Here is a 13,689-nt window from a genome sequence, read left to right as displayed (position 1 = left end):
GTGAAGAGGTGTGATTTTGTGATATTGATATGCGTTGGCGAATGAAGATTTCCCATTCACCTTTTACCAGTTAGTCTTACTTCATTTAGACAGAATGAATCTAAATACGGTAAACAAGCATACGAACGTACAAGAAGAAGTATGTGTGGTTATGATGTAAGCCTGTGACAAGACTGGAGCTTTGAATCGTGCTGATTGGTACCTACGGATGTATCATTAATCACCTAAAAGAGTCACATAATAACAAATATTACAGGTATCACACGTTTAGATGGTATATGATGAAAATAGAGCTTTCGGGTTTATGCTCTTTGACCCAATATATATTGAAAATCTTGCGTTACCTTAATATAAAGTCTATTTCATAACCACATACTTGACCACTGCAGTATGCTTTCCAAACTAACGACAGTCTGAGAAGACCTTTAGTGACCCTATTACGCATCAAATTTTAAATTCACGGGTTATACTACAACTGTATCTGACCGCTCCGATGGCCTTAGTGGTTAGAACGTCAGCCTCGGATGCGGGAGGTTCGAACCCTGGTCGAGTCATACCAAAGACTGATACAAATGAAACTAACAGCTTCCTCGCTAGGCTGTCAGCATTATGACGTTAGTGTTTGGATTGGTCGGCCTGGTGTCAGGATAATGTGAATGGGTGGGACATCATGATACATATCTGCAGAATGATTCCCCAGTGCTAGACATCAGTATAAAGTGCCACACTGCAGGAGTCGTAGCGATATGACTGAAAAGTTGTTAAATCTACGTTATAACCCCAAAACACACAACCACACACACGTGTCTTTAATTCAAATATGGTGTCAAGATAATAATATACAAAGCTATTAAGCAGTCTAAACTGCACATTTTGCTGATCAAACACGCATGTACTGATAACAAGCTGAATGTTTTGATTAATAAAGGGTCGAAGGTCGAGGAAAAGTAACAACAAAAACTATCCAGGGAATTATCCTTTGGACATGCGGTAGCTAGTTATCTATTTCTCTCTCTCTCTCTCTTTATATATATATATATATATATATATATATATATATATATATATATATATATATATATATATATCTTCCAGACTGATAATAAACAGCCCCTTCCAGGTAAGTGTTTACTCATACCTCTTCCGACAAGGGCATTGTTGAACATAACTACACACTTTCTGCAGCTAAGCACTTCATAATAGCGAACAACCTGTAAACACTCTTTACAACATAACTGTATCATGTTACAAACGTGAGTGTACACATTCTAAGTGAGGCCTACATTCATTCTTTCATTCTTTCATTCATTCATGCGTGTATTCATTCATTTCAAGATTTACTGCGATATGTTATACACTAATATGAATTCTAGATGTAACTTTGTAAGCTCAGTTTTGTAAAGTTGTGCAGAACCTCTACGCTCTAAATTTCAAAATTAGCACTTTCTGCTGGTTCGCCCATCTCACCTGTTATTTCAAGTTTAAGCTATTTTGGTGTTGTCAACTGTAACGTGTTTACATGTCTGTGTAATGCCTCACAATTCCCATCTAAATATTACAACGAGTATAAGATCTAAAATATTATCCTTAGGTAAAATTTCCTCTGATATAGGAAAAAAGAACTAAATAATTTCGTTCGTTCTTGCATTTGATTAGGATTTCATAAACATAAAGTTTTTTATGAGCACGTGACACTCTTCTCGGAAATCAATGAATACTATATCTAGGGTTGACCCGTTTTCTTGCAGCCGGGACCAGTGTAGGTTGCAAGACGTGAGGTACAGATCTATCAGAAAGGTATTGATATTCTTTAATTCCTGTTTATTCTCTATTCATCCGTTAGGTGATCGTATTGTTTTAACACTGGTTTCACTCTTATATCTAATGACATAAAGTTCTTATACATTTCTAGATTCAGATATATGCATGCACTATTAGTTAGAGAAATTAGTATTTGTAGGAACCTTATTTACTTCCTTTTGAATCTGCTTGTGCGGGTTTGTAGAACAAAACATACAAGGCTCTTCCTAGAAAAAAGCCTAGTAAATGGTAGTCCGAGTTTTCTCTGACCCTTGCTACCCCATTTTTGACATTTGGACATTTAGGTCGGGGAGTGGGGTCAAATTCCACTGCCTATCGAAACTTTTTAATTCGCCCACACCACATATGGTTGGCATAGAGTAGCCGCTTACTAGCCGGCCTAGCAAACTTTAACGACCCATTGGGATATAGGCCTACCTGCATGAAATCGATAGGAATATGATTTATTTTTTAAACAATAGCGAGTGTAGCAATCTTTAATCCGCTGACGGACGAGATGCAACCATAGCATTGATGAAATTTGACCTGGAACTCGTCATTTGCATTCCGAGTCATCTGCTTACACAAATTTCATAACCTACATGTCAGTGACATCCGAGGTCCAATAGTAACGTGCTGTCTACAATAAACCATTTCGAAAGTTATTGTACATAGAATTCAAAAATGTTAATTAAAACTCACGTAATACTTGTAGATAAATAGAATGCACATTTAATTCTCAACATATTTGTTCTGAGAACAACGACTAGAAACCTGTCGGTATCGCAGCAAGGTGGAGAAAACTAGATTCATCAAGTACTAAGTATGTGTCAGTGATGTAGTTTGTTGGTTCCACGTGACTACCGCATTGACCTATGCTCTCCGCTTGTTGAATCTGTTTCATCCAAGTTGCTGAAACATTTACAGATTTCTGGTCGTTGTTTTCAGAATAAATATTTGTAACAGTTTATGTTCTTTTATTAATTTATAAATATTAGGTGACCTTCATTTATGTGTTCGAATTGTTTTCCTACGGCAACATTAGAAATGGTTAATTGTTGATATCACGTGACTATTTGAACCCTGAAGTCATTGACATGTAGGTCGCGATAGTTGTATAGTCATGTGACTCGGAATGCAAATGAGTTCCTAGTCAAATTTCATCAGCGATTTAGTTTCGGCTAGTCTGTCAGCGGATTGAAGATATAACGCATGCTATACTCGCAATATCTGAGCAAAATAATATATTCCTGTTGATTTCATGCAGGTATATCTCGATGGAGTGAGAGAAAAGGAATTTGGGCTGGATGAAAACCTTGAAACTGAACTTCCACCAAGAAACTTACAAGAAATATGGTTTGTCGTGACGGTGTGTGTACACTTCCCCTGGGATCTATCTACAGTGTTGATATAATCAATACAGGTCGCCATGTATAGCCTATCTTGTGCTGAAAAATGGCGTTAAACCGTATAACAAAACCAACAATAGCATTAACGTAATGCACTAGCAGCTGCCTCATTTGGCGCTAAGCATTAAGAGGTTAGTGTCAGGACTGTTCGGCCTGGTGTCAGGATAATGTGACTGGATGGGACATGATGCTATATATCAACTGCATGATGCCCCAGTGCTAGATATCACTATACACTTGCCTCACTGCAGACGTCGTAGCGATATGACTGAAAAATTGTTAAAGCTAATCTAAAAAATTTAAAAAATACACGCATACCTCAGTGCATGTAGTAAGGTTCCACAATGCTGAAATGAAATCAGTGAGAACAATAGTTCGAGTGACCCATTTAGCTTCAGCCTAGACTTGACGTGGTAGAGGATAAGTGTAGATCTAAAACAAAGCTAATATCGATTAACAGGAGCCTCTATTGCGTATATCTTCGCCAATTTAATTAACGTTCTCTTTGCTTTCTGAATTGCCCATATTTTGATTGGTGTGCGTTGTAGCTATTAGGGGCCAAGTCTCAGTACTGACATATTACTCTTGAAAGGTTAGGAGTAGCACCATGCTATTTGAACATTTAAAAATCATTTAAAATAATAGATTTCATCCAATTACCATAAACGTAACATTTTGGAGACCTACTGTAATAATAGAACAACTGTCACTTTTGAAAGTCATTCGTCCTATTAAAATCGAAAGTGAAAGTACACCAAACGGTACAATGCTCTTTAACCACATCTCTAACCATAGTTAAGCCTGCCTTCTGGGTCTTCATTTCAGACTGTTTAGCCGAAAGTCACTTTCGTGTCTAATTATGACACTGAATCACTAATGAATTTTCTGCTATGATTGTTCTTCTATCATGAGCACAAAACTGCAAAATTCGTCCCTCTATCACTCTGTTCATCCTTTCTTTCCTTATCTTAATTTGCTCATGAACGTTATCAAGGACGAAAATTTGACTTTATCACATTATAGAATGAAAAGATACGTCTAACACATAATCTTTTAATTAAATCTGCTATTTCTCTGAAATGTCATGGATTTTATTTGCGCTACTGTAGTGCAGGGACCAAGTTCCCTCTTATGCTCTTCATGAAAAAGGGTAAAAAATAAACACTAACTGGAACAATTCCACAAAATGATTAACATGTCAAATCTTGTACTTGTCCCAACAAATTTGTTTTAAACGCTATAATAATTTATAGAATTGTCATATTTTATAGTGCTCTTAATCAAAGAATACTCCGACTGATACATGATGATGACATACGCGGTTTTTTTTTTCTTCGGGGGTGGTTGGAGGGTTGTTTGTTTGTTTCAGTTTTGGGGGTGTTTTTCGATTGTTTATTTTTTTGTCAAAATCTATTCGAGCGAGCGCATTTCAGTAGTAGAATTCCGGGAACTGCTTCATTATAGCCATGTAAATGGATTCAAAAGGTTCACAAGCCATCGAATCCGAAGAAATTTCCACGTAAATTACTTAAAAATATGTAGTTTTGCAACATGAAAGTGGAATAAACATTCGAATTTCGCTTCTCAAAACTGCTTGAGTGTCACTTCTATCTTTGTACACGATTCTTTTATCGCAAAGTAAAGAGTATCCAAGACAAGGATGTGTTACTGAAATATGCCAGTCCTTGAAAAGATCAATTTTCTCTCTTTCATGTTCTTTATGCATTTTACACAAATGTTAGTTTCCCGTAGGTCAGTCGTTTTTCCAGGATTCTACCTCCACTAAATATACTGTCCGCCATGTATAGTCGAGCTTGTGTTGCAAAAATGGCGTTAAACCCCACAAAACCAGACCAGCTTGCATAGCTTCCTCTTCTGTAATTTTGGGTACATTGTTGTGGGAAGTACATGGCATAGTTATGTGCAATTCAACTCGACGGATATAGAGAAACAAAACGTACACATACAAAATTCTTTCATGTACTGCGACTTACATTTATTATTGACCAATGTTAGGCAGTCGTCTGCCTAGCAAATTGAGTGTTCCTTTGTACTGTGGTAATGAACTTGATATAGCATAGAATCCACTGACTTTGTCTACATTTCTAGTACAGAAACCAATTTATATAATGAAGGCGTTTATAATTTTTGACATTTTTATAATATAAGCGTCAATATTTGTTGACATTGCATAAAACAAATTAAAGTTTATTTAAAATCCGACAATATTGTTATTGGCTCTTTCATCACTGAAGTTCACAAAGTGACGGCAACCTAGATCAAAACAAATATGTATATACAAGTATAAGAAATAAACTTTCTTTCATCTTACAGGTTTCTGATCACGTCAGAGGTGCTGCCAAAACGTAACAATGGTATTTGATTTACATTGAATTTTAGACCTTTACACATTACTATAAGTAATATTTATTTATAATATAAGCACTTTGTATTATTCTCCGATACGAATACAGTGAGAAAAAACTAAACTGAATTAAATATTACTTTAAATTAAAGAATGGTATATGCCTAGTTTTGCAGGCTATGTCCCAGCGTCAAATAATGTGAAAATCTTCAAAAGTAAATTGTAATGTTTTTGAAGCAAATTATGTGTAAATGAAGAACACTTTTTCAGATACAATTTAATGTAGCTGAATTCCCCAAATTAGGTGCTGAAATTAAAAAAGAGTTTCGGACGAAAACACATCCTCATTAAACTGAGATATACTTAATTCTTTTGATTGCATAAGAATTGTCATTTTTCTTCCCAACAAATGTCATCTTTCAATTTTAGACATTGAAAATTATGTTGACTAAGGATTGTGATTAGATGTTTTAATTTCTGTCATTTTAGCAATATTACTGTCTGTGCTTCCTGTATGTTTGCGATTCTTTAACGTTATGCTGTTTAATTTGGCAATGTCTTTGTTCTTTTAAAAGTCACTTTCGCACATGTCACAAGCAGACGGAATCTCTGCACCAATTTAAAAAGGGTAACACTTTAAGAAAGGGTAACTCCATTACAAGCAATAGTTAGTAAACCCCAATATAATTCCACCAGAACACTTAATTTTGGAATTCCAGTTACAGAACATTCAGTTCTAATGAGTTCAGCATATACCTCTTTCTTTGACATATAGGTAAAATGAAATATCCTGAAAGTTACTGATTTATTTCGATACCCAAACACAGAGAAAAAGTACATATTTTAATTTCAATATTTCTAGGCATCCAAAACCAGCCTTCTTGTGGCCGCTATAGATTTTGGAACTACCTATTCCGGATGGGCGTTCTCATTTAAACATGAGTACGATGCAGATCCTACAAAGATTAGTGGTAAACAGTGGTTTGGTGGACAACTTGTATCTCTAAAGGCCCCAACAACAGTTTTGATAGAACCGGATGGGAAGACTTTGGACTCTTTCGGTTACGACGCCGAAACGAAGTATGCAGATTTGGCATCCAATGATAGCTCTGAATATAAACAGTGGTACTACTTTCGTCGCTTTAAGATGATGCTGCATGGAAAAATGGTAATATGAAATAATAATAATAATAATAATAATAATAATAACAATAATAATAATAATGTATTGTCGTGACGAAGGTTTTCCTACATTTGTTTACACTTTGAAATCATGTCTACTTTCTCTTACGTGCTTTCCTAAGCTTCTGAAAATCAGCTTTAGGCTGAGGTTCACAATGAATGGATATTGTGAATGGACATCATTTGTCTCCTGATTCAATTCTATTCTATCTCGTTATCCTATCCTTTGTACGTAGTGGTCTTCTTTATCCGAGTAAAATGTTGTTTTTTGTCTATCGACCTACAGTAAATCCCTGATAATTAACGAGACCGGAGTTGTTTCTGATTAAATTCCTGCACATCTGGAGGCATGCATATCGATGTATAAAGATTAGAGGAAACTATTATAATATAATTACTCCTTTCGTCTAGTGCTGTTTTAAAACGGCTTGTTACCATTTCGACACCACGACGTGCCATTTTGCGATTTGATGCTAGTGATGTAACAGGCTCCACCGTTTCGTTACAGCGCCTGAAACAATATCGAGCAGTTTCGCAACATCTTATAGGTCATGAAACGGCAGTGTGTCATTTGTCTACTTTACCGGGCTCTGAAATGGCCCTTAGCTCTTTTGAGATCAAAACGTTTCCCTCTTACATCCTGCTTTGCCTTGTTCTTAAACAGCGACCTGGCACTGTATTAACGTACTGGTTTTATTCAGACTTAGCTTTGCATGGATGATGAGAGTTGATATAGAAAGTATTTCGAAACCTTTTATTAGTAACGAAAAACGGGTAGATAGATAGTGCTACTTCGATAACTCTCCATTTCCCTAACAATTTAATTTCGTAATTTCCGTATTGATTCTATTTACATACTACAGAGTGGAATTATATTTTTGTGTGGCACATAAACACACTAGTAGTGAAGGGGGGCGATGTAGCGACAATGGGAAAATACATTACAGACCCCCTTGGTCTGTATAGCGACAAGATTTATAGGACAATGGGAAAATACATTACAGGTAAGGTTACGTCACAGTAGAGAAGATGGGTAACAATGTTCCTAGGAGCTGACCTCAATCAACCAAATAGCGGGGAAAAAAGCTTGGCGGAAACGGGACTGGCGGGACAGAGACAGAGATAACACATACAATAGACATTATACAAACAACTATAAAACTAACTTAAAAAAATTAAGATAGAAAGCAAATCCTTTCGAGGCATATCTACAACAGACATCGTTCAAACAACTATACAACTAACTAAAAAGCATTTTAGGCAAGAAAGCAAATCTTTTCGAGGCATATGAGTGGCCCTGAAAGGGGCCTTTGGGTTTTTGTTAACTTCATTTCGTTTACATAGAGGGCAACGCATAGGTCTTCTTCTCTTCCTGAAAAGTCTTCTGACTGCTGGTCCGTAAATGAGAACTCTCTTCAAACAGCTTGTCTCTCCACATACATTCTTCTATACAAATGATAATTTTCCATGATGATTTCACATACATGGGTAAGACCGTACGGAATAGCATTGACGATACGAAAATAGATGATTCTACGTTAATCACATCATGTGACGAGAACAGGTGAAGGGAATGCAGTGAAATGCGGTTATTTATATTGGAATTGCGGATCAAAACGGATTGAGTTTATTCACCAATCCAAACACGCGTTACAAAATTAAGTCACAACACGGAGTCAGTTTTCCAATCCGAAGAGAGTGGACTGTGACGTCACATTCCCTATATAGACGCGATATCGTCTGTTCGCAGTCAATCCATGCGTCACAGTTTTCAGACATGACGGAAACTAAAAAGACAATGAATTGGGGTGCACCGGCCGTGAGACGAGAAGCGATGGAATATCAGCAGCTACCAAAGTCAACACAGGCTTACATCCAGAATAGGTCGATTTTAATTGGGATTTAGTCGATTTTCTTTCGTCTTCGCAAGATTTTGTTCCGGTACCAGTACCTTCACCACCTTCTCTTTCTTTACCACACGTTGATGATTTTAAACAGATTTTTACAACAGCAGAAAGAAGCAGAACAAGCTTTTCTCCTTCAATAGCAACAGCGAGAAGATTAATAAGCACGAAGGAAACGACACGAAGAAGCAGCAGAGACGAAACAAGGTCTAGGAGAGAAGGAGAATATTGAAAGCCAAACGGTGACGGTAGTCTAAGACATTTTACCAGAGTTAAGGAGTCTTAAACAAATGTATCAGACTTCTTTATTACGATCCAAGAGAAAAAGACCTTCCTGAGCCAAACAACCAAGCCCTGTTACTACGCCTGCTATACCACCCCTAGTGATTTATACAAAATCATCATTGACAGGAGCCACTCCAGAAGTAGGTCTTGGTAGTGGCAAAGGCTTAAGGCAGTTAAAGATGATTAACTCCCGTTCCATAGTTAAACAAACAAATACCCAACGGTTCTTTTCAGGGCCACCCACTTCTCTCAAAAAGAGATATTATTTAAATTGCCAAAATCAATTAAAACTCAAAAGCCCCTTTTTACCCATGATGTACGTGTGTGTGAATGATTGCGTGAGTGTAGGTCCATGTAGGTCCGTATTCGAAAAAATCAAAACCAAGAGACACGTTTTATGCCTGGTTTATTCTGGCACAAATTTTACAATCCAATTCACAACACAACACAAGACCTTAAAACGTTCATAGACTTCTTCTGTGTCTTTGTTCACTCTCTGTTGTTTGAATTTCTTCACTTTCACAGTTTTTTCCTCCTCTTCTTCCTCACTTTCTCCTCTTCTTCTTTTCTTCTCTTTTTTCTCTTTTTTGCACATGTTTGGGTTCTTCATTTGGGGAGGGTACCTCTTCTTCTTCCTGTTCGGGAGCCCCCTCTTCCTCTTGCTCCTGTTGTTTCTTAGGGCAATCTGAAGACCAATGTCCTTGTTCTTGAAAATGATAATAGGTATCTTGACTTTTGTCTCTTCTGACACATGGCGGTCTGGACACTCTGAAGACCAATGTTATTTCTTCTTGCAGATATAGCAAGTATATTGTCTTTTGTAACGAAAGAAGGGGGAGTAGTCCGTCGGCTTGTCTGAAGAAAATTTTCTTATGACACCTCCCAAAGCTCTGATCAGAAGTTCGATATATGTGGGCTCTTCCATCGTTCCGCTCGGTTTGAGAGTGAAATGAATATTGGAAGGGAAGACACGCATCTTTTATATAAACGCTGGTCTGACATGGATATAAAGTGACCCATGGTGTTTAAAATGTAGTCATTTGACTTTTCGCAGTTTAGATGAAACGATCGCATCATGTCGTGAAGGAAGAAGAAGAAAGCAAAGTAATAGACCGAAACGTGATTTATCGCCTCGCATAGTAGTTGAAGTCTTGGCACAAATTCATGCCAGTGATTTTGAAGATGACATGAGTGAGCCAGACTCCAGTCCCAGAGAGTCTACACCCAGCCAATGTTCACCACAATTAGTAAACACTGAAAAATACAAATATCATTCAAGAGACGGAAAAGCACTTCTCTAGAATATTTAGAACGACGGCTTACACTTCCATGGTGACGTTTAAAGATTTCAGTCCAACGTACCGCTGCAGAAAGCAGAGGGCTTCATCCCCAAGGTATGGAATTTTTTCTTAACCACGCTGAAACGACAATGTGAAGCCACAGAATACGATCGCTTGAGAATTTCCATTCATCACAACAGTCTGAAGTCCCCCGTTTGGATCGAGTTTACTAGCCCAGCAGAATTAACACCTTCCAAAGATTCAACACGTGCAACAATCCAACGACAAGTTTCACATCACCGATAGAAAAGCGACACTGTTCATGACCCACGTGTCTCTCCCCAAAGGGACCGGACTACGCAGAAAAGTGTTATTGGTAGACGACCTTCGTAGCATCAAGCGTAAATTCATCCAAATTTACAAACCTCAAAACCAAATGTGTTTAGCCCGTGTCATCGTGGTGGGACGAACGTATGCCGACAAGAAAGACACGTTAGAATGGAAATGAACTTGGAAAATTATTCAACGATCGGACCGAGCCAAACAACGAAGAGAAGCAGGACTCCTGTTTCAGCAAGCTGGCCTGTCCAAAGACACGTTCTGTGGTATTACTGAAATGCAAAAACTGCAAGATGTCCTAGCTCCAAGCTACACCTTGAATGTACTCCCTCAAGAAGTACGCGTACCTCAATTGTTTCGAGGCAAATATTTCAAATACGGAAAATACATTCACGTTCATTATCACGATGAACATTTCGATGCCATCACCAGTATCACCGCATTCCTAGGATACAGTTACTTTTGTGAGAAATCTGACCGTGGTTATAACAACCAGGAACAACATAAGCATTGTGGATCGAAATGCTCAGGATGTTTGGCCTCTCAACCCTGTCTGGACGAAGAACAAGAACGAGTATATTGCCCTGCTAGTCAGCACACATTTGTCAGCCCTGCCTGGTACCAACCACATCTGAAGACCCGAGGTTCACAGCAGAAAAGTGCTTGTCAACTCCTGAGATTGTGCCCTACATGTGGACAAGGTATTGGTACTAATAATGTCAAGGTACACGTATGTTCAGAAACGAAACGATGTCACATTTGTCACCAAATAGTGGACTTCGAACACCAATGCTACATTCAAAAATACCATTCCAAACATCAAGGGGAAGACAATGACCAGAAGAAAGGCAATTTTATCTTTTTCGATTTAAAATGCATGCAAGAGACTGACATTCACATTCCTAATTTTTGCGTGGCTCATCGAGCGTGCGAAAAATGCATCCAGGAGCCTATCTTTAGTCACTGCCCTCACTACAGCAAGAGTCCTGGAGGACGTGATAAAATTATTCGGAGACCGAATACGCTGGGCGATTTCGCCCAATGGATCTTAGACCCCATCGATGAGACGTGGAACCAAGAGGACATCGAACGTTATGGAGATTGTCATCGCCATGCCACGGTGATGGCTCACAATTTCGCGGGATACGATGGACAATTTCTTTTGAGATACTATACGGAACAAGGTACCGAAAGTCACTTTGAACCTAGCCAAAATCATTTCCATGCAAGTGGGACAATTACAGCTTAAAGATTCGATAAGCTACTTAACCATGCCTTTGAGTCGAATGCCTAAAACGTTTTAAATGACAGAAATGACCAACGGCTACTGTCCTCACTTTTTCAATACTGAAGCCAATCACCACGCCGTTCTACCCCATTTGCCTGAGGATCACGACTACGACCCCGACAACATGCATACCGAACAACGAGAAGATTTCTAAGCTTGGTACAAGGCTCAGGCATTGGACCCTTTCAACTTTCAGGAAGAAATGCTAAACTATTGTCGATCCGACGTGAATATTTTACGCCGTTGCTGTGAAAAATATCGAGAACTATTCATTGAACACGGAGGGATCGATCCTTTGAAAGAAGCCCGCATCATTGCCTAAGCGTATTCCTTAGTGTACTGCCAACGATTCATGCCCCAAAAAAACCCTGACTGTCATCAGCCCTCAAACGAACAACTTTGTCAAGCGTCAGCACTCGGTCAAAGCCCTGCGATGGCTACATTACTTGTGCGACAAGGAAGACAAATGGATCCAACATCCCGCAGCGGGGGAGGCGAAAAGACCGTCGGAACGTATCAGTGGATGGACGGGACATAGAAAACCCTCAGATCGTTTAAGAGTTTAAAGGCTGCTTTTTTCACGGTCCCCTTTGCTACCCTGGACGTGGACCAAACATCAGTTTCTACAACGAACCATGGAAATATTGTACCAGGCCACTTGTCAGCGGCGGTTCATGTTAGAACAGCAAGTATACCAAGTAGTTAAAATGCGGAAAGATGTGTACGATCACTGTTTAAAAACCGATTCTGAGTTTAAACGCATCGTGAAAAGTTACAAGTTGGTGGACCCAATGAACCCGAGGGACAGTTTGTACGGAGGACGGACAAATGCCACCTGTTCTCTGTACCACGCTCACGAAGAGAAAGGAGCAGAAATTAAATAATTGGACGTGTGTTCGCTGTCTCCTTACGTATGCAAATATTGTCGCTTTCCCGCAGGCAACCGTAATTGCTGACGGAACACACTGACTTGGACAACATTCGACAATACGAAGGCTTGATCAAGTGCACAGTCGTGCCTCCCACGGCCTTGTACCATCCCGTTTTACCTCACCATTGCCAAGGAAAACTGATGTTTCCCTTGTGCCGTACTAGTGCCGAAATGTGCAACCAAGCCCAGCCTTGTCTGCAGACTCAGGAAGAACGCACCTTGACGGGAACGTGGGTCAGCATAGAATTGTTTAAAGCTCTGGACATGGGATACCAGCTGTTAGAAGTGTACGAAATTTACCACTTTCCCAAGACAGAACAGTACCACAAGAGCGACGAGACTCAGAAAGGCGTTTTCGCAGACTACGTGGATGCCTTTTTGAAACTGAAACAAGAAGCTTGTGTCTATCCTTCCTGGTGCCACACTCCCGAAGACCAAATGAAATTCAAAGAGAAATACTGGGAGCAGGAAAGCATCTCTTTAGACCACGTAGAGAAAAACGAAGGAAGGCGATCGTTTGCCAAAATGATGATACATTGCTTGTGCGGCAAAATGTCACAACGACCGTGTTTACCTAAGACGTAGTATTTGAAAGAACCTTCCCGGTACTTCCAGATGATTCCCGACAAAACTAAATACATGAAAAACGTGAATGTTGTTCGTGAGGATTTGATCTTAGTCAGTTACGAAGAATGACTGGAATTTGTACAAGCTGACGAATGCGGAAATTTCATCATTGCGGCTTACGTGACAGCCTATGCTCGCTTAAAATTGTACGAAACTTTAGAACTGTTAGGTGATCGCGTCCTGTACTTTGACACTGACAGTTGCATCTACATCGATCGCCTTGTTCAACGTCACCCTGACATCGAAGGAGACCGTTTAGGAGCCTGGACAGACGAACAC

The 13,689-nt window shown here is 39.1% G+C and overlaps 1 protein-coding gene across 3 annotated transcripts in view; it reads left to right on the top strand.

The window, feature by feature from the left end:
• Window positions 1-1,728: 1,728 nt before the first annotated feature.
• LOC149798041 (heat shock 70 kDa protein 12A-like) overlaps window positions 1,729-13,689 on the top strand; it is a 29,277-nt gene continuing 17,316 nt past the window's right edge. Inside the window, exons 1-4 of one of the 3 annotated variants that reach the window (XM_089963130.1) lie at window positions 1,750-1,797; window positions 3,068-3,169; window positions 5,544-5,584; window positions 6,437-6,742. In XM_089963130.1, the coding sequence (XP_089819256.1) occupies window positions 5,582-5,584; window positions 6,437-6,742 (309 nt within the window). In that variant the 5' untranslated portion in view covers window positions 1,750-1,797; window positions 3,068-3,169; window positions 5,544-5,581. Of the gene's footprint in view, window positions 1,798-3,067; window positions 3,170-5,543; window positions 5,585-6,436; window positions 6,743-13,689 lie in introns of those variants that run through there. The other 2 variants (XM_089963131.1, XM_089963132.1) reach the window with 2 other exon arrangements.

This window comes from Sinohyriopsis cumingii, chromosome 6, assembly GCF_028554795.1.
Source record: "Sinohyriopsis cumingii isolate HCF-2022 chromosome 6, ASM2855479v2, whole genome shotgun sequence".
Lineage (NCBI taxonomy): Eukaryota > Metazoa > Mollusca > Bivalvia > Unionida > Unionidae > Sinohyriopsis > Sinohyriopsis cumingii.
The sequence above is the reverse complement of the archived record's forward strand: the minus strand, read 5'-3'. Positions and strand labels throughout refer to the sequence as shown.